This window comes from Lissotriton helveticus, chromosome 3_1, assembly GCF_964261635.1.
Source record: "Lissotriton helveticus chromosome 3_1, aLisHel1.1, whole genome shotgun sequence".
In the NCBI taxonomy this organism is placed as follows: Eukaryota; Metazoa; Chordata; class Amphibia; order Caudata; family Salamandridae; genus Lissotriton; species Lissotriton helveticus.
This window is the reverse complement of record NC_136061.1, coordinates 169,611,371-169,636,967: the sequence shown is the minus strand read 5'-3', so window position 1 is coordinate 169,636,967 and position 25,597 is coordinate 169,611,371. Positions and strand designations below refer to the sequence as shown.

The 25,597-nt window shown below is 48.0% G+C and overlaps 1 protein-coding gene across 7 annotated transcripts in view; it reads right to left on the bottom strand.

Moving 5' to 3' along the window:
• TSPOAP1 (TSPO associated protein 1) overlaps positions 1-25,597 on the bottom strand; it is a 3,238,928-nt gene that overhangs the window by 776,125 nt on the left and 2,437,206 nt on the right. For 6 of the 7 annotated variants that reach the window (XR_013608584.1, XR_013608585.1, XM_078679480.1 and 3 more), the window contains one exon: positions 15,848-16,168. Coding sequence is in view for 5 of the 7 variants with exons in the window: in XM_078679480.1 (XP_078535606.1) it covers positions 15,848-16,168 (321 nt within the window). In the remaining 2 variants the exon portion in view is untranslated. The remainder of the gene's footprint in view (positions 1-15,847; positions 16,169-25,597) is intronic. The other variant, XM_078679481.1, reaches the window with a different exon arrangement.

The window sequence follows — 25,597 nt, the reverse complement described above, 5'->3', positions numbered from 1 at the left end:
TCTGCATTACCATCGGCGTCAATGTGCGTGCTCTTGATGGTGGTCTCGACGTCGACAGCCTACGGCGATGCAGAGACCTTGACGTCAACCTTCGACGGCGACGTGGGGACCTCGAGGTCGATCTCCCATAACTTCGTGTTGGCGTCGAACTTCTCGGCGTCGAATGATGGGACCTCGACAACGCTCTCGGCGTCGACAAGCCCACTTGCGGCGTGATGTCTGCCGTCGTCACTCTCAATGCCGGCCCCCTCAAGGGCGGCGGAGAGTGTCTCGACGTCGACGGAAGCCTCGACGTCGACATAGTTTTTTCAGGTCTCTCTAGATCCACAGCCTTCAAGCCCGAAGTGCTGTGCCTCGACGCCGACTTACTGGCATGCGGCGGAGAATCTCGACATCGAGATGACGATCTGTCCCGCGACACTGAAGAGTGTCCCGGCCTTTTTGACGGCGATCTCGACTTCGACGGCGAATCTCCCGTCAGCTTCTTCTTTCTGGACTCAGGAGAGGTGGAATATCGCCGTTTTCGGTGTTGCTTACTTGAAGAAGGTGCTCTGAAGTCTCCATGGTCACGTCCATGATGGCTTCTGCCCTTCTCCAGCTGGGCAAGAGGCTTAATGCATTGCCTGTCACGCAGAGTCCGCCTGGAAAACTTCTGGCAATGGTAAAACTGGTCAGGATTGTGTGAAGATGGAAGACACACAATACACACAGAGTGTGGGTCTGCCAGTGCCATCTTCTTGCCACAGGTAGGACATTTCCTAAATAAAGTAGGCATTCTGACTGGAATAAACTTTGGTAAAACAAAAAAAACTGTAGAATAAGCCTTTAGGAGTCAGAAAAAGTAGAGTTTTGTGAGAAAAATTTAAAATAAATCACTTGCAGTCAAAAAACTGAAGAGCTCAAACTCCAGGATCCTCACAGAAGGAGATGGAAAAAAGAACTGACCTAACTGCCACCTGTAGTGCATCATGGGAGCAAGGGGTCTCCTGCAGGTCTTAACACCTTGGCTGCTGAGGCTTTTCCCATCCTGTGCTGACTGATTGATAATCCCATTATACATGACGAGCTCACCTTGTCATGAGCACAGCTCCAGTGTGCCTCATGACGAGCTGACCTTGTCATTAGCATAGAAGGGGTTAAAGGGACAGTACCCTAACTCTAATGCCTTAAAGGCAAGGTGTCAGTTTTTCTTATTACTCTACTGTAGCCTACAGGCAACTGCCTGCAATTACAAGCTTTCTTTATGGCAATAACGCATTGTTGTATGACAACTGTTTAGTGCTTCCTCTTTCCCTTATGGGTGAGGAGGTTATGGGTACTACAATGAAACCTATGTCATTTTCTGCATTTTTGCCATGGTGGAAGCATTTTAGGCTGCATGTATATGTTTTCACATGCATATATATGTGTGCATATGTATTTTCTATATGCTCCGGGATCCCGCACATGGGCGTGAATTATTAATAGATTATGATTATTGATGAGCATCCCCTGGATGAGAAATAGCGCACTGTGCAATGGAGAGAAAAATAGAGGGAAGAGGGTGAAGAGGAAAGATGACAAAGAGTGTCATAGAAGTGTGGGGCATAGAGGGTGAAAAGGACACCCAAAAGAAAAAGGAGACAGACAGAAGGAGTTAGAAAGAAGAGGACTAGGGAGTAATGAAGAGAACACGTGAGAAGAGAGAAAGAGTTGAGGAAGGGGAGTGGAGGAAGACAGCATGATGGGGGAAGAAAGAGGTTAGAGTAACAGAAAGAGGAGAGGCGGAGAGGGATAGAAAGTGAGAGGAATGGAGAGAGAAAAGGAGAACAATATCAAGCAATGAAAGTAGCAGAGAGAGAAAGAATAGGAGACAGGGAGGGGGTTAAAGTGCGCAGATGCCTCTCCTGCCCACGCAGGGCAGGCAGCTTCTGGGGCATTGTTAAGAGGCTGCGCTCCAGGCTGTGAAGGCAGGCAAGAGGTGGCCTGAGTCAGGAATGTAACAAAGCGAGCCGTTAGTTCGGTAATCTGCAGGGACTCGATCACAACTCTTTTACACATTTGGATCCCTTTTTGTTAAAATAATTGTCTTGAGTCAGTCTTTCCATCTGTAGAGCGGGGTAGGTGCATGTTATGTGCGTGAACTGCTTTTTCTGACACGTTCTGCTGGTGGAGATCTTTAAGGCAACCATATGCTATTCTGTGCATGCATTGGCCTTAAGAAAGCACTAATGACCCAACAATGGCTGGTTTTATATGACGGGGCTTGCAGAACCAATTAATTTTGATGGCAGGCTGTTTAATGTTAACCTCACTTTCCCTTGTAGGTGCTGCTTTGATATTTTTTTCAAGAAACAATGGGTTTGGGACTTCAAAATGCTGGCCATTGTCCATCGGGCTTTATATGGTTTGGGCCCACTCTACCTGCAGAACAAGTTACTTACCTTCGGTAACGATATATCTGTAAGAAACAGTAGTTAGTATTAGATTCCTTACCTTAGAATATCCCCAGGCGTCAGTCTGGATCCGGAAACTTTTGCGTAGCAGTACCCCTGCGCGTCGGTAGGCGTCGTCTGCAGGCGTCCCCTGCGGCTCCGCGTCGTCGGCGTCGTGCGCCGTGATGACGTCGCTGGAGTATATAGACGCCGCCTCCGCGCGCTGACGTCAGTTCTTCTTTTTTCCGCGCCAGTTAGCGCAGATCCGAAGAGCAGTACTCCGGTCTTTTGACCAAGTGTTTGTTAACTTAAATCTTTCTACGGTGGAATGAGCTTCTTCTCGCCCTCAGGAGGATTTCTGATCCGGGTCCAAGGTGGGTTTCCTTAAGTAATGGAAGTAGGAGAGCCTGCTTCCAAGCGAGCGGAACGTATGCCTCACGAAGCGACTGGTTGATCAGAATATTGACTTCCGAATTAACCGTGTCGGCTAGATCAGCCAGCAGCCGAGCTGCGCAAGGATCGTTGGGGGAACCAGATTTCAACGCCCCAAGGATTTTGCGAGAGGCCAAGAGGTCTATGGGGCAGAAGGCCGAGAAGGAGTGATCTGGGACCTTCTCCACACTAAGCCCCCGCTGGGGCCGGGGAGGCGTCAGGTTTTTTGGAAAGGAGTCTTGGATTTCCCTGATTTTCTCCCTAAAATGATTGGACAGAGTATTTGCCTAGATGACTGAGGGCGTAGCCTCTATCTCCTGTGCTCGGGGCGTCACAAAACTCTGCACAATGGCAAAGATTTCCTTCGCATTATTGTTAGCCCTATCAATGCGCACGGCAAAATGGGTGCTTTTTGCCAAGGAGATGGCTGAATAGTACAATTTCTGTTTGTCCCTAAGAGCCTGTTTGTCCGTAGGACAATAGCCGCTGGCCCTCCAAGTTCTCTCCAAGACCTTACAGGAGTATTTGAGATCCCTCAACTCTGCGGTGAACCAAGGCTTGGAGGGGGTTTCTCTCCCCAGCTTACGGGGGCCAGAGGCCGAAAGGCCCATGACAGCATCACTAATCCAATTCGAAAATGTAGAAACATTCTCCGATAGTGTGCAGATGACCGTGCAACAACATTAGTAAAATCTAATAAAGGCCCCAATGATACATTACTTACTCAACCAGCACAAATATTGGGACAGTTTGTTTCATATTATGAAAAACTATACACCCCCGAGGGTAGCTGCACCGAGACTCAGATACAAACTTATATTAATAAAAATCTACCCGTAGGTGAATACCTAGATCAGGAATGCATTGATCAGTTGGAGGAAGAGGTCACACTAACAGAGCTACGTCTTGCTGTCGCCTCTCTTCCCTCTAATAAGGCGGCCGGAGAGGATACACTTCCTATAGAGCTGTATAAAATCTGTACGGACGAAATTTTACCACTGCTCTGCTTAGTTATTATCTTAATTGGTGCTACAGGGAAGGCACCGGATTCTTGGAAGACAGCTAAAATAATGTGTTTTCTAAAGAAAAATAAATCACCTACGGAATGCGGGTCCTATCGACCTATATCCTTGATCAATGCTGATGCTAAAGCTTATGCTAAACTAATAGCAACGCGGATGGCCCCACTTATGCCACGGCTTGTAAATGACCAACAACATGGTTTTGTAGTTGGGAGGGATACTACCACTCATGTTAATATGGCGATAACCGCCTTTGACGTGGCAGCAACTAATCTCACCCCACTCGGTAGGATACTCTTAGACGCAGAGAAGGCGTTCGACCGAGTGGGGTGGGATTACCTATGGGGGGTGATGAAACAATTTGGCTTCAGCGGACGCTTCCTGAGAAGTATACAGGCACTGTATAAGGATCCTAATGCTAATATTAGCTATGCGGGGGCACTTTTACCCAATTTTTCAATCCTAAGGGGGACCCGGCAGGGATGCCCTCTGTCACCCCTGCTCTTTGCTCTTTCTATGGAGCCATTTATCAATGCCCTCCAAACTCAAGCTAAGATGGTACCTATGCAGCAGGAAGATAAAGTCCTGAAAATTACAGCATATGCTGACGACTTAGCTATTTATACTACCAATGTAGTCAATGCATTGGCAGGGATTTGGGAAGAAGCCAACAACTTTGGTGCTATTTCGGGCTATAAACTTAATATGTACAAAACACAAGTTATAATGAACTATCAGTCTAATTCTCCAGTGCAAGGACTATGTCAGGCCGCGGTTTATCTAGGGGTAAAGATATCTTCTAATATCACTGAAATAAATGCATTAAATTATGAACCCTTATTAAAAGAGGTGGCAGTTCTTTTGAAAAAGTGGCATAAGATTCCACTTAATCTTCTTGGGCGAATGAACTTGATCAGGATGAATATTTTGCCTAAATTTTTATACTTTTTTCGTTCTATTCCTTTCCGTGTCAATAATTTGTTTTTTTAAAAATTGGACGGCATTCTCAGTAGCTTCATCTGGGGCTATAAGAAGTCTCGAAGATCGATGTCAATACTGAAATTATCACTAGAAAAGGGGGGTCTTAATTTCCCTGATTTTAGAGCTTATTTTTTTGCTTCTTTTCTGAGTCGGCTTCGTAGTCTGTTCACCATTAACAATCAATTTTTTTTCTCACCAATTTATGCTTGGCAGAGATTCAAAACAATTTCTGGCAAAAGTGCAAGACCCGAATTATTTCAAACGTGTAAAATTTAAGACCGCGAGGGATGCAGTACGTATTTGGAATTTGATAATGATTAATTGCAATACTTCTTTTTTCCACACTGATCTGCCACTTTGGGATAATCCAGGGCTCCCAGGTATCTTTAGTGATAAAACCGGGCACGACTGGGCTAAACATGGTATTCAGAAATTGGGAGACCTATACGGCTCAGGCGGCTTTTTACAATTTGAAAATCTGAAACTTTTGTTTAAATTGCCGGAAATGATGCGATTTAAATATATTCAAATAAGGGACTTTTTAATACGTAAGATGAACCTGATGGCAGTAAGCAGTTCAGATCTATGGACTTGCTTCTACTCTGCAAACAGGAAATCATTAATTAGCGTGGGATACAAGTGTATAAGCCAAAATAGATCGGATGAAGCCCCTAGATTAGCGTTAAAATGGTCTTCTAGACTAGGACTTAATGTGACTGCCCAGAATGTTACAGCCGCCCTAGTAAATATCAACAAAGTGACTCACTCATCTAGCTTAATGCTCCAATCGTATAAGACTATCTGTCACTTATATTATACACCATTAAGAATTTCCAAATGGTCACAAAATAATTTGAGCAGTGACCGTACCAAATGTCCTAAACGTGGTCTGGTGGCAGCAGACCTCATACATATGATTTATTCTTGTCCGTCATTACCTGGGTACTGGTCGGCAATAGAAAATATCTAACTTAAAAAAAAAGTGACTACTTTTGCACTGTCTGCAGCTTCAGTTTTACTGGCAATACACCCCACTAGTAATATTAATACAGATTTGTTAAATATTCTTTTGACCTGTGCCAGATTGGTTATAGCGAGAGCTTGGATCTCTCCGAAACCTCCTTATACGATTGAATGGTGGGCTCTTGTTAATGAAATTTATACTATGGAAGGCTCACTTGCTAGGAATCGGGAAACAAAAGCAACTGGGAAGTTTGTTAAAATTTGGGGTAATTTTTTGTAAAGCTTGTACTGTTTAGGACCATCTACTATGTTTGGAGTAGATGATGTTCTTGACGACTCAGCTGTGTCAGGAATTTTTGTGTCCTTCCTCCCCTAACTTCGTTTTATTTCTCTTAGGCCTCTGTTTTACTTTATGTTTTCAGGTCCTCTCCAGGGTAAACACAGACTAGTGGCAATGTTAGGAGCTTGTTGTTATTTTATTTGCATTTTGATCTGTATCTGCATTATATTTTTGTAAAGTGAAACTGCTAATCACCTTGACTTGCTTGTCAATAAAAAAAGAAAAAAGAAAAAACCAAACAGTCCCTAATTGCTTCAGCAACCTCCAGCAGTGCTGACTCTGTGCTATGGGCGGCCCGAAACCCCGATTACACAGGATGTAGCGCGCCCGACTTCGTCACATAGTTGGTTAACTGCAAAGTGACTACCTTTTCGCAAACCTTAGCCAAACAAGGCAACAGAGAAATAGGTCTATAATTACCGGGAAGCGAGGAGTCCAAGGTGGGTTTCTTAAGTAATGGAAGTAGGAGAGCCTGCTTCCAAGCGAGTGGAACGTATGCCTCACGAAGTGACTGGTTGATCAGAATATTGACTTCCGAATTAACCGTGTCGGCTAGATCAGCCAGCAGCCGAGCTGCGCAAGGATCGTTGGGGGAACCAGATTTCAACGCCCCAACGATTTTGCGAGAGGCCAAGAGGTCTATGGGGCAGAAGGCCGAGAAGGACTGATCTGGGACCTCCACACTAAGCCCCCGCTGGGGCCTGGGAGGCTTCGTATGGGGCAGCACAGGTCAAGAATAAAAAAGAAAATACTTACTGCCCCCATGGTTGAACATTATGTGGAGATGTCCCATAACGAGAACGATTTCAAATGGTCAGTCCTTTTCACAATGAATAACGCACAGCGCCCTGTAGATATTGACAAGACGCTTCTTGAAAAAGAAGCATATTTGATTTTGAAATTTAATTGTATAATGACTGGGTTGAATAGTATGTCAGAACTGTCAAGAATTTGAGGTTTGGGGTCGTACTGCTGGATTGTATATGCTGTGGTTGCAGTAAGATGCTGCAATGAATAGGCATGGTCTCATATAATATAATGAGACCCATTGGAAGCATTTATGTATATAATCTACCACCTGCGATCAGAATGAAGAGTGATCGATTCAATTTCAATTTGGTCATGCAGTAAGCCACGTTTCAAATAACCCTCTTTAAAATAAACGTGATGCTAATCTTGACCCCGGACTATATGAACACCATCGGGTGGTTCACGGCCACGTACACAGTTTAAAGTCGTTTTAAACTACAGCTCCCATAATGCATTCAACATGACACTGGATTTCTTAAGTATCCCAAAATGGCCGCCGGTTTCAGATGCGGTGAGTGAGGGACGCAGTAGCACTGATTCTATCAAGCGGAGCAGACGGCACTTTCAGGTATTGTTTAAGTACAAACGTAGCGTTTGTTCCTGCGTGTTCACTAAGTCAGAGAAAATGCGATTGATATAATACCGCGCTTCTCTCCGTACGGAGTGATTGATTTCTTCTGGAACAAATAGAAGCGTGCGAGCAGAAGCAGAGGCGAGTTTAAGACACGCTGAGCCCCGGACGGGGTAGCAGACGGGGGCGAGAGGAGTCACCGTGTTTTGCTAATGAAAACAGGTAGGGTAGTGGCTTACTACGTGACATAAAGGTTTAAGAATAGTCATGTGAAAAGTGGGGGCCCTAACGGAACGTTAATATTCTAATAGGTGAAAGAGACAGCTGCTGGTGAAAAGGCGGCGCAGCCCAGCTGCAATATAACAGTGGAATACATGCAAGGTATGGTAGTATACATAAAGATAACTAAAATGCCAATTGACATTAACAATGCTGCTAAAAGCATCATATGTGTTTTTGTTTAAATAGGACAAAAGTAACCGGAGACAGAAATTCCTCCGCTCCTCCCGCAGCGCCAGTCCGCGCAGACGGAGGTATGGATTTCTTAGCTAGTTCTATTAGTTTTTCCACCAATTTAAAGGTACATACTTCATAAATAGAGGCAATATGCTGTTGATTTTTAGATAAAAGGGTACCCCATCTGAGACCCGAAGAAAAGAGTGCCTCTATCGACAGAAGTGACCAATGGTCACCTGGAGAACAAGTTACTTACCTTCGGTAACGCTTTTTCTGGTAGATACAATATCTGCCTGTGGATTCCTCACTTTGTGAATATCCCCTTGCGTCAGCAACATTCGGAAATTCTTTCGTAGCCTCGCGCCGACGTGGACTCGGACGTCATAGAGACACGACATTGCTCGCGACTCCGCTGACGTCACCGACGCCTACAATAGGCCCACGCCGGCGTGATGACATCAGTTCCGCCCTTTTTTCCGTGCCATCGAGGCACACGGACGGACCAATGACAATAGATATATACAAAGTATACACAGTACACAATAGTCAAGGCAAAACACACAGTGTAAAGCAAATGCAGGAAAGCAATTGAAACATTTCCCTGACAACAAAATATACATTATACAGTAACTCTGGAATAGAAGAGTGGACAACGGGGAGGCGGGTGGGTCAGTGAGGAATCCACAGGCAGATATTGTATCTACCAGAAAAAGCGTTACCGAAGGTAAGTAACTTGTTCTTCTGATAGATACATCTGCCGTGTGGATTCCTCACCTTGTGAATAGAGTCCCACAGCAGTCCTCACTCCCGGAGGAGGGCGTCCACTCTTCTAAACCAGGAAATCCTGAAGGACAGAGCGTGCAAAGTGACCGTCCCTCCTCACTTCGGAATCCAAGCAGTAATGCTTCGCGAAAGTGTGGAGGGAAGACCAAGTTGCCGCTCTACAAATATCCTCAACAGGTACACCTCTAGCCAATGCTGAGGTCGAAGACTTAGCCCTTGTAGAATGAGCCCTTATACCCTCTGGTGGTTCCTTACCGGCCAAAGAGTAGCAGATCTTTATGCAGAGAACGATCCATCTTGACAGGGTTCTTTTATGGACCGCCCTTCCTTTCTTGCAGCCAGCAAACCCAACGAAGAGCTGGTCTTCCAAACGAAAATCCTTGGATCTGTCCAAGTAAAAGGACACCGCCCTCTTAGGGTCCAGACGGTGCAGTCTCTCTTCCTCCTTAGAAGGGTGAGGGGGAGGATAAAAGGAAGGTAGGGTAATGGACTGTCCTAAATGGAAGGGAGTTACCACCTTAGGCAGAAAAGCAGCCCTGGTCCTGAGAACCATTCAATCAGCATGAATGGTCAAGAAAGGGGGCTTGAAACTAAGAGCCTGAAGCTCACTTACCCTCCTTGCCGAGGTAATTGCAACGAGGAAAACTGTTTTAAGGGTAAGAAGCCTCATGGGACATTTGTGGAGAGGCTCAAAAGGAGCACCCATCAAAAAAGTCAAAACAAGATTTAAGTCCCACTGAGGCACAATAAAAGGAGAAGGAGGGAACTTATTTGTGAGGCCCTTCAAAAATCTTAAAACCACAGGAGATTTAAAAAGAGAAGGCTGATCAGGCAAGCAGAGAAATGCCGACAGCGCTGAAAGGTAACCCTTCACTGTGGCAACCGCAAGTCCCTGTTGCGCCAGAGAAAGGGCAAACTGGAGAACGTCAGACAAATGGGCTCTCAAAGGGTCAATAGACTTTCCCCCACACCACGAGACAAATTTCGACCATCTATAAGAATAGACAGACTTAGTGGAGTCACGCCTGGCTGACAAGATGACATCCACAACGTCAGGTGAGAGGGAAAAGGAAATCAGGTTGCCCCGTTCAATCTCCAGGCATGAAGGTGCAATGTCTGGAGGTGGGGGTGTAGAACCTGCCCCTCCATCTGAGAGAGGAGGTCTGCCCTGAGAGGGAGACGGAGCGGCCGGCGAGAGGAGAGGTGGAGAAGATCTGTGTACCACACCCTTCTTGGCCAATCCGGGGCGACCAATATGACTTGGGCCCGGTCTTGGCGAATCTTCCTCAGAACCCGAGGAATCAAGGGTATGGGAGGAAACGCGTAAAGGAGTTGATTTCCCCAACTCAACTGAAACGCGTCCCCCAAAGCTCCTTGCATCGGAAAATGGAGACTGCAGAATGACAGGCAGTGAGCATTCTCGCGAGTGGCGAACAGGTCCACCCGAGGAGTTCCCCACATCTGAAAGATGTCGTGAACCACCTCCGGGTGAAGCCTCCACTCGTGATCGGCAGAGAACTGCCGACTGAGACTGTCTGCACGAACGTTCAGAACTCCGGCCAGATGATTTGCCATCAGACAAATCTGATGGTCCCGAACCCAGGACCAGAGACGCAGAGCCTCTCTGCAGAGACACTGCGACCCCACTCCTCCCTGTTTGTTGATGTACCACATCGCGGTCGTGTTGTCTGTCAGGACTTGAACCGACTGACCGCGAAGGGAGGGGAGGAAGGCCTTGAGCGCTAAACGAATCGCCCGCAATTCTAGAAGGTTGATGTGAAGCAACCTTTCATCTGGAGACCAAAGGCCCTTGACCTCCAGATCCCCCAGATGAGCACCCCACCCGAGAGTGGATGCATCCGTTATCACCGTGGCCACCGATGGAGGCAGCTGAAAAGGCTTTCCTTGAGACAGGTTGCCTTCCACGCCCCACCAAGACAGATCCACCGCAGCTTCTCTGGAGATCCTCACAGACTCCCTGAGATCTCCGTTGTGCTGATACCACTGCCTGCGGAGGCACCACTGGAGCGCCCTCATGTGCCAGCGTGCATGGTTGACCAACAGAATGCAAGAAGCCATCAGACCGAGCAGACGAAGGACCTTCAGGACTGGAACAACCGCTCCATTGTAAAATAAAGGAATCATTTCCTGTATGTCGCGAATCCTTTGAGGGGGAGGGAATGCACGACATACTGTTGTGTCCAGTACAGCACATATGAACAGGTTGCGCTGGGAGGGCACCAGGTGAGATTTGGGTACATTTATCGAAAAACCCAACCTGTACAACAACTGGGTTGTCTCCTGCAGATGATGAAGCACACTCTCCGACGACTCCGCTTTGATCAGCCAGTCGTCCAGATACGGGAATACAGGAATCCCTGACCTTCTGAGATGCGCCGCCACCACTGCCATCACCTTGGTGAAGACTCGAGGCGCAGTAGTAAGTCCAAACGGAAGGACCGCAAACTGATAGTGCTGCGATCCCACCGTAAAACGGAGATACTTCTTGTGCGACTTCAGGATTGGGATATGAAAATACGCATCCTGCAAGTCGAGCGACACCATCCAGTCTTCTTCCAGCAGAGCCTGAAGAACCTGAGCAAGGGTGAGCATCTTGAATTTCTCCTGCTTCAGATAAAAATTCAAGATCCTGAGATCGAGGATTGGACGAAGTCTGCCATCCTTCTTGGGAATCAGGAAATACCGGGAGTAGCATCCCTGACCCCTTTCCCGCTCTGGGACCACCTCTATCGCACCTTTTCTCAATAGAGTTTGGACTTCCTCCTGAAGGAGTAACAGATGTTCCTCTGAGCAATACCCCTGGCAAGGAGGGTAATTGGGAGGGAATTCCCGAAAAGGAAGGGCATACCCATTTTCTACGAGATTGAGAACCCAAAGATCTGATGTAACCGATTACCAATCCCGTAGAAAGTGGGTAAGCCGACCCCCCACTGGGCCTACATGAACCTGAATGGCGGATCTAGGGCTGCTTTTCTGTGGCTGGGGGGTTGGAGGAGGTGGAGGAGGCTTGACGCCCTCGAGGACGTGCTCTCTGCTTTCCCCTGTATGACCTATACAAGGTATTCTGCTGCTGCTGCTGTTGTTGCTGCTGCTGACCTTGTCTATATGAGCGAAAGGAAGAGCGGCCAAACCCTCTAAATTTCCTGGTCGTAGAACCTCTGACCTGAAGGCCAAGAGATCTAGCAGTTGCCCTGCTATCCTTGAATCTCTCCAAGGCCGTGTCTGCTTTCCTTCCAAAGAGCCCCTCACCATCGAAAGGCAAATCCAATAAAGCAGACTGCACATCAGCTGAAAAATCAGACGACTTCAACCAGGCTGAACGCCTTGTGGCAACCGCTGTGCCCATGATCCTTGCCACAGAATCCGTAGTATCGAGCCCGCTTTGGATGACTTGACGGGCTGCCGCTTGAGAGTCAGACAAGGCTTCCTCAAAGTCTTTTCTGTTATCCTCAGGAACCTTAGGGATTAATGAACGCATAGAGTCCATAAGAGCATGAATATATCTACCCATAAGGCAAGTGGCATTAGAAGACTTCAATGCCATACTAGCCGAAGAAAAAGTCTTTTTTGCAATTTGATCCTGTTTCTTGGCCTCTTTGTCGCCAGGCACCTGCGGAAAAGCACCAACTGACTTTTTAGAACATGCGGCCTGAATCACCAAACTCTCAGGAGAAGGGTGAGAAGACAAGAAAGCAGGATCCTCAGGAGCCACTCTATACCTCCTAGCCACACTTTTCGAAACTGCAGGAGCAGAAAAAGGTTTCTTCCATACCTCCATAATGGGATCCTTTAAAGCATCATTAAATGGTAGTAAAGGTTCCACTGCTGAGTTTGGAGAATGAAGGACCTCAGTCAGTAAATTTGACTTAAATTTGACAGTAGGCAAAGTCAAACCCAAAAGTCCTGCTGCCTTCTTCATGACAACATGATATGGTTGAACATCCCTGGAGGGTGCATCAGGTCCTGAAGGTAAAGCCCATTCTGGGGAAAATTCGAGACCACTTGCCTCTGCCAGGTCATCAAAACAACTCCCATCCAGCTCACCTTCCTCCACTTCAGAAGAAGACTCATTAATTCTCTGTTCATCAAGCAGACGTTGAGCCTCTCTTCGAGACCTCATTTTAACTCGAAGTGCAGCTGAATCCAACGCCGAATCCGACAACGCCGGAGCCGACTTCGGAATCGAATCCGAGGGATTGGAAGGTCGTTCCATAGACTTGCTAGGAGCCGGTGACGTCGGAGCCGGAGTCGTCGACTTCGGCCGGGTCGGCGTCGATACCGGTGTCGACCTCGGTGGAGCTTGGTACTGCCACAGCGGAGTCGGGGCTGGCATATACGGCATGAAAGGTGCCGGAGCATATGAGTGAGGAACACCCAAATTAAAGGCCATAGGACCCATGGGACCCGAAGGTGCACCAGAGGGGTACCATGATCTTGTGAAAACACCATACATCGCGTTTAAAAACGCAGAAGGGTCCTGACCTGGAGTCGGGAATGTTGGATGCTCAGGTTGACCTCGAGGCAGGTTTGAATCTGTTTCCACAACAGGATTCAAAGTCTCCTCCTCAACAGGAGCGTCATCCGGAGCCAGAGATGGAGCCGGAGACGGAGCCGGGGTCGGATCCGGAACCGGAGTCGGAGAATGGACCATTGACTCCGAAGGCGAAGCCTCACCTTCTTGATCCGACACTTGCGGAGGAATCACTTTCGACTTCATCCTCTTGGGAGATTTCGATCTTGAACCAGATTTATCACCTGAATGATGACGGGATTCATGCCTCCTTTTCTTATGTTTCTTACGAGAACCAGAAGCGTGATCAGACGAAGACTTCGAGGCCGACGCCTCTCGAGATCTCGACCTGGATCTCGACTTCGATCTCTTCGAGTGTTTTGATGATCTTCTAACTTTACTCGCCTTTAGCTTAGTCACAAGAAGTTTTGATTCTCTTTCTCGAAGAGCCTTCGGATTCATCTTCTGACATGATGAACACCCATCAACGTCGTGATCCGAACTCAAACACCATATGCAGTCTTGGTGAGGGTCCGTAACGGACATCATCTTCCCACATTCTCTACAAGGTTTAAACCCTGTTTACTTTGTCGACATGACAACCGAGCAAAAAGGTCAGAGAATGGAGAATCGAGGAAATAAAGTATCAAAGATACTAGAAGCTACAGAGTATCCCGAAACCGTTAGCGTCGACGACGCGGAAAAAAGGGAACTGATGTCATCACGCCGGCGTGGGCCTATTGTAGGCGTCGGTGACGTCAGCGGAGTCGCCAGCGATGTCGTGTCTCTATGACGTCCGAGTCCACGTCGGCGCGAGGCTACGAAAGAATTTCCGAATGTTGCTGACGCAAGGGGATATTCACAAGGTGAGGAATCCACACGGCAGATGTATCTATCAGAATAGTAAGATACAGGTACAAATATATCTTGTCTAAACGCTATGATAGCTAGGGAAGAGGTCAACAGGTTGTCATTAAAACTTTATGTTTTTTGCATCCTAAACAGAAGATTCACAGAGCCTTGATGAGGGTTTGGGGATCAATGACCCGAACCTGAAACGCGTCGGCAAATCCATCAAGAGCTAATTATTACATCTAGTGTTTTTGATTAATTGACACAAGCTTTGTTGCTCTTGTTATGAATTATGTTTTTTTAAGATTGTGATTAAGGAAATGATCTAGTGTATTGCAGATTGATGAATTGGATTTTGTAATGTTTGTTGGATGTTTTTTGATGTTATCTTCTTGGATGTTTTTGTAATGTTTCATGTTAGTTTGAAATGCACTTTGCTGATTGAATAATACTGTAAGTGTTTTTTTGATATGTGTATTCTCTCTCTGCCAGAAAAAATTTCGTCTAGAGGATACTAGTTTCCATATAGAATATACGAATAATAGGTATAAATAAATGTACCAGACCAGATCTAATGAAATTGTTTATTTGGTCTTTGTTAAAGTCATATTGTAAGTAGTGTGAGAAGGGGGCATTTTTGTGTGTGTTTAGGTGTTAAAAGTTAAAGCACACGTGTTTATCAAGATGGTGGCGGGCTGTCCACTGTCCTTACATGCACGCGCATGCTGTTAGGTTTGGACAAAAGGCGAGAGCAGCCATCTTTGTCCATCCCTGCGCGTGCATGTAAGGCTTTGGCAAAATCGATTGCAAAAGGTCCTCTCCATGGCGAGAGCAACGCATGCGCTGCTTTCGCCAGCCAAGACCAAAAAAGGGAAAATAAGTTACACATTTGTGTCACTGGTATTAGAGCGCGTTAGTAAAACGCAGAATCATTATACATTGGACACACCCAGGGGGCCCCGCTATATCGCGGTGATATGCGGACGCACGTGAATGCTTGGTGGTCGAGGAACGTCATCTTGCAATGGTTGGTACGGATGGTAGTGCCCAAGAGGATATCCAAACCTAGCGGATGATGACAGACACAGTGGAGTAGGAAGGGGGATGCGGGCTGCCCCGGGTTTCACCACTGAGGGGGGTAACAAAAGGGAAAAAATATGTGTTTTAATTACATATTTATGCCATTTTGTCAAGCCCGGGGTGACGTGTCATCACTGAGGGGGGTGACAAAATGCCAAAAATATGTGTTTCAAACACATATTTTTGCCATTTTGTCAAGCCGGTGGGAACAATAAATTTGCCGCACTAGGTAACACCTGACCTTGCTACGCCACTGGACACACATGATATACCTGGATTCAGATCTAGGGGCATATACCACTTTGGGTGTGCAGTCCTATGGAACTGATCAATCCGCGTGAGATGGTGGCAATAATGGGGTGGATATGGATACATGGACGAGAAATAGGATATTGTTAGGAGAGCAATGTGATGGACTAAACACTGTTAATGAAAGGTGATAATGTCTGTGAACACTGCACTTGTGGTATTTATTGTTACACAAAAAGAATAAAAATATCACATTTGAAAAAGGAAGAAAACTGAAGAAAGAACAATATTAGAAACTAAAAGTTGGAAAAAAATATGAAAGGGAGCCAATTTCCTCGACTAGTACTACATAGTAACACAAACCTCCACTTCTTCCGTCGTTTGCCACGTAAAACTGTCCTCTGCATCTACTTTCTCATCACTGGAAAGCTCTAGGAACTCTTGGACAGAACCTCCCCTGAAACCTGCTTTGTTGATATGGTCCCTGCCGCACTCAGACAGTGCAGTTTCAGAACTCAAGCAGCTTTCGCTGACGTTTTCTTTCTCAGACTGATTTGCATTGGTAATTCCATTCTTGGTCTGCGTCTCAGAACTCCAGGCATTACATGCTTCCTTTTTCGGTTCAAATTTACTCAATGTTGTTTGGCTATTCCACTCTGAGCATCCAAATAAAGGCAACTCCTGCTGGGGAAAAAACACATATTTTAATGTTTTCCTTCTTTCTGTTTTCCCAAGAAACAACAGTACATAATAAAATTAATTTTGCCTACAACCTATCATGTTAGAGAACAAAATGATATTACTTCCAGTTGGATGGGCATTTTATACAGTTCAATACTTGTTCGAATATCCCTTGCTTTGGAGCAAGGACTTTTAAAACAAGCGTCTGCAATGCAATAGGTCTCGCATTTACGAGAGTTTGACCAATTGGCATTGTAAATTACAATGTCTTTTATTTATGTTTTGGTTTTTGGAACATAAATAAAAGGCATTGTCAATTACAATAACAAACTCTTGCACATGTGAGACCTATTACATTCCAAATGCTTGAATGCATGGATGAGTTGCCCCCTTCTTTCTCCCATGGCCCCTGAAGAGCTCCCTGTTTACTACGAGTTAAATCAACAAGCCAATGGTCAAAAATGCGCACGAGAGACCCTCCTGCAGTAAGAGGAATTCATTAAATAAAATAGCGCTTATAGACTAAAGAAGAGGTACCATGTAACAACTTGTAAAAGGGCCAGTCCTCATGGAAGGTTACAAATGAAGATAAGGTGGTACTAAGGAGGGAGTAACAAGCCTAATAACAAATCAGAAGCCAGCATTTAAGAAGGAAAATGAAACAAGTCAATGACAAATATGGGTGGAGAGAGGCCGGGGCTTCAAGTACATACTCCAATACAGCATGGCTAGCAGAGCAGTGCATGTGCTGCCCAGGCTCAACCTAAAAACTTCAGGAAGGGACTGGCAGAAGATACATTGATATGGTTCATATTCCGATAACGACTGAAATGAAAGATTAGAAAATATGCAAAGTGAAGAAGAAAAAAAGTTATAATTTTTTTCTCTGTCAATAGTTCTTGTAAATACTCCAGCAGATTCACCAACTCTAAATTTATAACCTACTGTCACACAGTGCCAGAACATATAATTAAGCAGTGCAGCTTTACCAGCAAAAACATGGCCCTGCATAACTGAACTACTATCGGTGGACACTGGAAAATAGGAGTGATCTTGCCACTATAGTTGCCTAGATGCTTAGCAGGCCTCCTCACTGTGAAAATTTGGCCTGGTATATGATGTTCACTATTCTAGTGAGCACCTTGCACCAGTATAAACAACCCTTATGGTGATGGTTGTAAAGTCAACCTTATAGACCAGCTATCCTAGAGGTAGCATGGACAAAGCAGTCTTAGGCTAAAACTTCAGAGAGCATGTGAAGCAAGCTGTTTTACCATATGTAACCCCTTTAATACCAAATGAAAGGACACCACACAGGTTATATATAAAATATATATGTATTTATTACTAACACAACCCCTCTGAACTATTTATGAGGTCAGAGGCACAAGCACATAACAAGATACTTAATTATCATACAATAAGTTGCACAATATACAGTACAGCCCTAGGGGCACGTATAACCATATACTAAAATAGGGGTATAAGAAACGCGTCACAAACAGGGAGGAGGCCTAGGGCCTCGGGAATCGCTGGGGCTACGCTGTACTACCAAGAGTTAGGAAGCAGGAGGCCCACGGGGAGCGTGTGCAGTGTCTACACACACACGCAAGTTACCATAGGGATACAATGGTAACGAAAGAATTGGAAACTAGTTCTTTTAGGACACTTCCGGATGGACTACGAGAAAGCTACTGAAAACTAGGACACTAGGATAGTCAATACCCACAGGAGCACCGGAGTACTCGCGTTAACTCACCCACAGGAGCCGGGTGCATAGGTGTCAAAGTATGTCGGGTTTCGTCGCTGAATCCTATGGAGACCTGTAAAAAGATGCGGCAGGCGACAAGGAGAGAAGTGTCTGGTTGGATCCAAGGGCGGATCGAGGATGAAGAATACCTGAAAGCAGAGGGGACAGAGTCTGGGTCACTAGCCAGTGACCAGGAAGGAACCAGGCGATGTCGCAAAGCAATCAGGTGATGTCGTGAAGCTTGACTCTGCAGCCACGTGGACCAGGAGGCGTCGACGACGATCAGGAGCTGGATACGGACTTTCCCATGAAGGATCTCGCTGTTGGTGGCGTCGGCTTCCGGATTGGAGTCAACAGGCCTTGGCAAATGCAACCCATGCAGGAATCGAATATTCGCTTCGGGTTAGACCAGCAAGGTCTATGGGGCTTCTCCTTTGCAGGGAAGCAGGAGCAACCAGGTAGGCGGTTCAGGTTCAAAGGTTCGTCGTCACAGAGGCCACTAGCCAACAGGCAAGAAACCGGACAGACGCGTCGAGCACAAAAACACCAGCAGGCCCCACATGGCACTCGTGGAATGTGGAGGGCTGTGCATCGGTGCAGAAGGTGCTCGGGGCTGGGGCTGGGGCTGCTCAATCCCCAATGCACAACTTTGAGGGAGCCTCAGAAGCTGCACAAGATGGCCGGTCCCACGACTCTCGTCGCCTCCACGGGTCTCAGCTTTGATGTGGCTGTGGATCGGGGTCAAAGAAGTCTGGAACTCTGACTCTTATCGGACTCTGTGCTCGGGCTCCGGCGGGAGCGTCGACAAAGTAAACCGCAGATCGCTGGATGGTGCCTGTTTGCACAGGGTGGTCACTCCTTGACCACAAGGGAGATTCTTCAGTCTTCTAGTTGCAATAGAATGTCGAAGGTCCAGGGTTTCGTTTCAAGTTTCAGTTCAGGATAAATCTAAAGTCTCTTGACTCAGCTCCTACCTATATACCAATCTGAGGGGCTGGATTACCTGCTAGGTCCCTCCTATGGGTGGGACCAGGGAAGGGGGTGGTTACACCCCTTTCCCTTTGTCCAGTTTTGCGCCAGACCTGGGGCTGGAGTGCCCTAGCAACTGGTTTGAACCGGACTATGCATGGGACACCTTGTGTGCCCCAGGCAGTGTCTCATTTCATTCAGCCCTCCCTGCCCCAATAGACTATGGCCTGTCTGGGGTGGTGGTAGCACCTCCCAAAACAGGAATCCTATTGTCCAAGCCTCCCTCGCTGGAAGGACTCCCAGCAGCAGGAGGTCAGACTTGTGTCTGTGGCAGCAGCATCCATTTTGTAATGCTGAGGCACTGGTTAACTTTAACCGGGATTAACAGGAACAACATGTCTTCTCTCTCTAGAAGGGTGGAATGCTACCCCCGTCGCCAGAACTGGCGAGGGGGTAGTACTCCAAAGCGTATGACACCTTACACGACATGTTTTGATAAAGCCAAACCAGAGTTAGCATTTAACCGCGAGGATTATGATGCACTTAAGAGTATATGGTATGGCTATATCATAGAACAGCTATAAGGACATGGTTCCGAAAGCTGCAGACAGGCTCAGCCCATGCTAGAGCACCATCTCACATAAAACCAAGCACTCTGCCTCCAGGATTGTTAAGGCCTGCCATAGGAGTGACTTATAGGTGCATATGTGTCTATATATAATGTTAGATATAAGAATACTATATCTAAGCAAGAGGTGATTACCCGACCTTGCCCCAGCTGAGTGATCAGCCAGTTGTGTCAGTTTGGATGGCCAGCCAGAGGTGGCATAATATATGCTGCAGACCCTGGTAGGCATTGGATGCACCTATGCCTTGGGTACCTATGGTACACTATACAGGGGCTCACAAAGGTGACCCAATTCCCAATTGGTAATGTACCTAAAGTACATGGCATGAATTTAAAGAGAGAACAGCTGGGCTGTGGGTCTGTCTACCAGGCCCACAGCCACATTAAGTCGAAAACCAGTAAAGCAAAAAGCAAAAAGTGGGGTGACCATAGGAAAGCAGACCAAACTCTCCTACACTCACAAAGAAAAGATTGCTCTTATTTTCAATCGAATCGAAAAGGTATGTTGGAATATGCCACCTACCCTACCACATCATTTACTTGAGACAAACAGGACGTATATTGGATTGATAGCCCCTTCCAGAAGTTTTATTTGTTGGAGGAAAAATATTGACAGAGGCCTGCACATTAGGAGACTACACGTATATAATAATAAAACATCAATTTGTATAGATGAAGGAAAGTAGGATCTGCTTTCATGGTTACCGCCACTGGTGTCATTCTATTTCTGACTAGTCTGACTGGGATCCTGCTAATTAGGACCCCAGTCACTGTGCCCTCTTCTTAAATTGGACTATGGTAAGCACTTTGGTACCTTCCAAATTGGCTCCCTTCTAAGTATCTAGTATATATGGTACTGAGGTACCGAGGGCATAGGTACACCAAGGGTCTCCCATGGGCTGCAGCATCAATTACGCCACCCATGAGAGACCACTCAAACTGTGACTACAGGTCTGACATTGCATCCTGAGTAGTGCACCAGGGCCAAATGGCCTCCCTCAAGCACTGTTTTATGGAAGGAAGAATCCCAGACAAATGGAGGTGTTCAATTATGGCTCCGATTTACAACGTTGGTCAAGTCTCAGATCCTACTAACTATAGACTTATAGCTTTAATGGAAGTAAAGTTTTTTGCTAAGTGTCTGCTAACAGAACTCACGGCTTGGGTTGATGCCAGTGATTTACTCCCAAAAAATCAAACAGGATTAATTAAAGGCATGGGGACGTTTATTAATATTCAAATGCTAGTTCTTATAATGGAAATGGACAGAAGCCGCAAGATGAACCTTCACTTATGTTTTATTGATTTTAGCTCAGCTTTTAACACAGTGCACAGAAATATTCTTTGGAACAAATGCACAAGTTACTTACCTTCGGTAACGATATATCTGTAACAGTAGTTAGTATTAATTCCTTACCTTAGAATATCCCCAGGCGTTAGTCTGGATCCGGAAAGTTTTGCGTAGCAGAACCTCTGCGCGTCGGTAGGAGTCGTCTGCGGCTCCGCGTCCGTCGTCGGCGTCGGGATGACGTCGCCGGAGTACTTAGATGCCGCCCTCGCGCGCAGACGTCAGTTCTTATACACAGCTTTTCCGCGCCAGAAACGCAGAGCCATGATAAAAACCAACACTGGTGCCATAAAACTAGGGCCCTCAAAGGGAAGAACCTAAACCCTAGATATCGGTTCGCAGAACGGGAAGGATGGGTGGGGCGGTAAGGAATCTAATACTAACTATTGTTTCTTACAGATATATCGTTACCGAAGGCAAGTAACTTGTGCATCTGAAAGAAACAGGTTAGTATTAGATTCCTTACCTTAGAATAGATACCCCAGCAATACCAACCCCGGTGGTGGGTCTGCGAACCAATGATCACACCAGAAAGTCCTTGAGAACGGAACGGCCGAAAAAGACATCTCTCCAGACTTGGCTGTCCAGGCAGTAGTGTCTAGCAAACGTGTGCAGCGAGGCCCACGTAGCTGCCTGACAGATGTCCTGCAAGGGGACTCCCCGACCCAGGGCAGTAGAAGCCGCCGTGGCCCGAGTGCAATGGGCACGCATCCCCACAGGAGGCTCCTTTTTAGGCAGAGAATAACAAGCCTTGATGCACAAGACGACCCATCGGGAAATGGTCCGTTTGTGCACTGTCCGTCCCTTCTTAGCACCCACGTAACCAACAAAGAGTTGGTCATCCACCTGGAACTGGCGTGTGCGATCCAGATAGTATGAGAGCGCACGTTTTGGGTCCAGACGGTGGAGCGTCTCTTCCTCTCTCGAGGGATGTGGAGGCGGAAAGAGGGTGGGTAAGGTGATGGACTGCCCGATGTGGAAGGCTGTGACTACCTTGGGCAGAAAGGAGGGACGTGTCCTCAAAACAACTTTGTCCGGATGGACAGAAAGGAAAGGAGGTTGTGAAGAAAGAGCCTGGAGCTCACTCAACCTCCTGGCAGTGGTGATGGCAACCAGGAATGCAGTCTTAAGAGTGAGAAGACGAAGAGGACAGTTATGAAGCGCCTCGAAGGGAGCGCACATCAGATAAGTTAGAACAAGGTTCAAGTCCCACTGAGGCATCACGAAAGAACAGGGGGAAACATATGAGTGATGCCCTTCAAGAACCTATTTACAACCGGGGACTTGAACAGAGAGGGCTGATCAGGTACACTTAAGAAGGCGGAAAAGTTAGAGAGGTAGCCCTTAATAGTGCCCAGAGCAGAGCCCTGCCTGGAAAGAGAAAGAGAAGAACCTTAGAAAGGGGGGCTGAGAGTGGATCGAAAGCCTTTGCTGTGCACCATGCCACAAATTTGTTCCACCTGCAGGCGTATACCGATTTTGTGGAGGGACGCATGGCTGCCAGAATTACATCGCAGACTTCAGGAGGCAAGTCAAAAGGCCTCAACTGTCGCCGCTCAATCTCCACGCATGGAGGTGGAGACTGGACAGGTTCGGGTGGAGAACCGTCCACTGTTGCTGCGACAGAAGGTCCTCCTGAAGAGGCAAACGAATCGGGGGATCGACTGACATTGTGAGTAGCTCGGGATACCAGTATCTTCGTGCCCAGCCCGGAGCCACAAGGATGACTTGGGCCCGGTCGCGCCTGATCTTCTTGAGCACTCTGGGCAGAAGTAGTATAGGCAGAAAGGCGTACAACATACTGCAGCTCCATTCGCGACAAAAAGCCTCGCCAAGCGAGTGCCGCTTTGGAAATTGCAACGTGCAGATCTGATGACATTGTGCGTTCTCGTCTGTGGCGAATAGATCTAACCAAGGCTCTCCCCACTGCTGAAAGAGGCATTGCGCCACGTCTAAGTTCAGACGCCATTCGTGATCCATCATGCACCGACGGCTGAGTTCGTCCGCCCTGGCATTCAGGGAACCTGCCAGGTGTTGAACCGCCAGGGTCACGCTCTGATGTTCCAGCCATTGCCAGAGGTGCAGAGCCTCCTGACACTGGGTCCACGATCCCACCCCTCCCTGTTTGTTGGAGTACCATATGGCGGTGGTGTTGTCCGTGAACACCTGCACTACACTCCCTCGGACAGAGGGGTGGAATGCCTTAAGTGCAAGCCGGATCACCCGCAGCTGCAAAAGATTGATGTGGAGCCGGGACTCCGCAGGAGACCGGAGACCTCTGATCTCCGCCTCCCCCATGTGGCCCCCCCAGCCCAGGAGGGACGCATCGTTCACAACTACGTGCTTCGGTTGGGGTAGGGAGAGGGATCTGCCGTTGACCCAATCGCGGTCCGTGAGCCACATCTGCAACTGTCTTGCAGTGCCCTCCGAGATCAAGACGTGGTCGGACAAGTTGCCCTGATGCTGGGTCCACTGAAACTTCAGGTCCCACTGCAGAGCCCACATCTGCCACCTGGCGTGGGGCCGGTTCGTGGAAATAGAAATCCCCAAACGATGTCGAGAGCGGCGCCCAGCGGCGCCGCTCCGGTGCCGGAACCGGACCGAGAGTAGGATCGGGGACGGCGTCCATAGTGGGCGCCGGGGGCGACACCCGCAGGGCCGGCGCCGGTGAGGTCGACCGGCGACGACCCGGATCCGGAAGCGGATCCAGGGAGGGCCTGCGGCGCCGGGACCGAAGTCGCCGGCGGCGCCGAAGCACTCGACGGCGTCGGAGCCGAAGCACCCGACCCACTAGGCCCTCCAGCCGGGGTCGTTGGGCCCGGAGGCACCACGGAACCCGGCTGAGGAGGGAGGGACCTCATGGCCATTATGTACCGCTCGACCTCATCAGGCGTCGCGTCATGCCCAGGGACCCGAAGGTGTGGAGCAGGCGGCGACGTCCGTGACTCCGTCGGAGCCGCGTGGGTGGTGTCACCCGAACCCCCGTCCGCATCGCGCAAGCGTCGGGGTGGGTCGGAGGAACGATGACGTCTCTCCGACCTCTCATGCCTCTTACCTGAGGACTTGGATCCTGACGACCGATGTCCACTCCCGGAGCTGCGAGGGCTCCGACCCCGCGACCGGTCCCTCGACCTCCTGTGGGACCGGGACCTGGAGCAGCGCGGGGCCGACAGCTGGAGCTCAAGTCGCTTGCGGGACCGCTCCCGCCTAGCTTTAGACGTCAGGGCCCGGCAGTCGGAGCAGGTGCGGTCTACCTGGTCGAGGCCTAAACACTTGAGGCACCGGCAATGGGGGTCGGTAACCGACATCAGTCGGTCGCACTTGGAACAGGGTTTTAACCCGGGCATCCCTACCGACACCGTCGGAGTCGAAGACTTGAGTGAAGAAATGATCAAAAATCCCCCCCAAAAAAAAGTTTCGGCAAAAAATGACTAAGGGGTAGAGCTTCTCCGGATCTGCGCTAGCTGGCGCTGAAAAAAGAAGAACTGACGTCAGCGCGTGAGGGCGGCGTCTAAGTACTCCGACGACGTGATTCCGGCTCTAACGGCGCCGACGAAGGACGCGGAGCCGCGGACGACACCTGCCGGCGCGCAGGGGTATTGCTACGCAAAATTTTCCGGATCCAGTCTGACGCCTGGGGATATTCTAAGGTAAGGAATCTATCACTAACGTGTCTCTTTCAGATTTCCTGGTACCAGCCTTTTAGGGTGTAACAGCAAGCTACTGCTGACCAGACACAATTCTGTCCTTCTGCTACTAAGCCAGGGTCGAGCAGGGGAAGGTAGAACAATAGGTTTCCTGTCACAGGGAGGTGACGACTTAGTGTATTGGGCTGGGGAGGGGGCACTTGCAAGTGCCACCAGACTGCTTTGAAGGGAACATTTGGTGCCCTCCTTGCATACTCCAGTTGGAACCAGTTCAGGGAACTGTTGGCTCACACTCTGGCGCAAAACTGTGCAAAGGACATGGGAGTAGCCTCCCCTCTGTCCAGCTGCTCCTCTGGGAGGAACCCCTGAATCATCCCAACCCTTTCCTTTGGGTACTTAGGGGCTTACCTGTGGGTTGCTCTTCCGATTCGTTGTGGAACGAGATTCAGATCTGAAACCACCTCATATTCAACCGTCTGGGCACTTTGTACTTCATTGGACTTCGCTTTGGGAACCGTGACTGTATCAGAAAGACTCCTGCTGCTCCTGATCTCGTCATCCTGCCAGTCTTCTGCATCGTCTGTGCCTGTACGTGCTTATTTATTTATTTATTTATTAATAACATTTATAGAGCTCGAACAAATGCCCTTGGGCGTCTCGGCGCTAAGAATATCTGCTTGTACTTACTCCTGATGGAAGAGAGGATCTAGGTTTACTGATTAAACAGCCAGGTCTTCTCCAGGTCTGTGAACATTCAAGACACTCAAAGGAATTGCCCTTGTAGTGAAGGAGTCACTCCCCTGCATCTGCAGGCACAACATCCGAGCTGACCGGTCTGCTGCTCCGGACGTCCTCTGGACTTCAAAAGGACCAGCAACACAGCTGGTGATTCTGCAACTCCCATGAGGCCTGCACTGTCTTCTCACCAAGTTTGAGGACAATATCCCTCGTCGGAACCGCAGGAACAGTACCCCTGTACACAGCGTTGACTTGCCATTGCCAATGCTTGTTGCCACTCTTCTCCAGAGATCTTTGGGCTCCAAGAAGTTCCAGCCTCCAGCATTGCTTTCTGCCAAGATCTTTGTCCTCA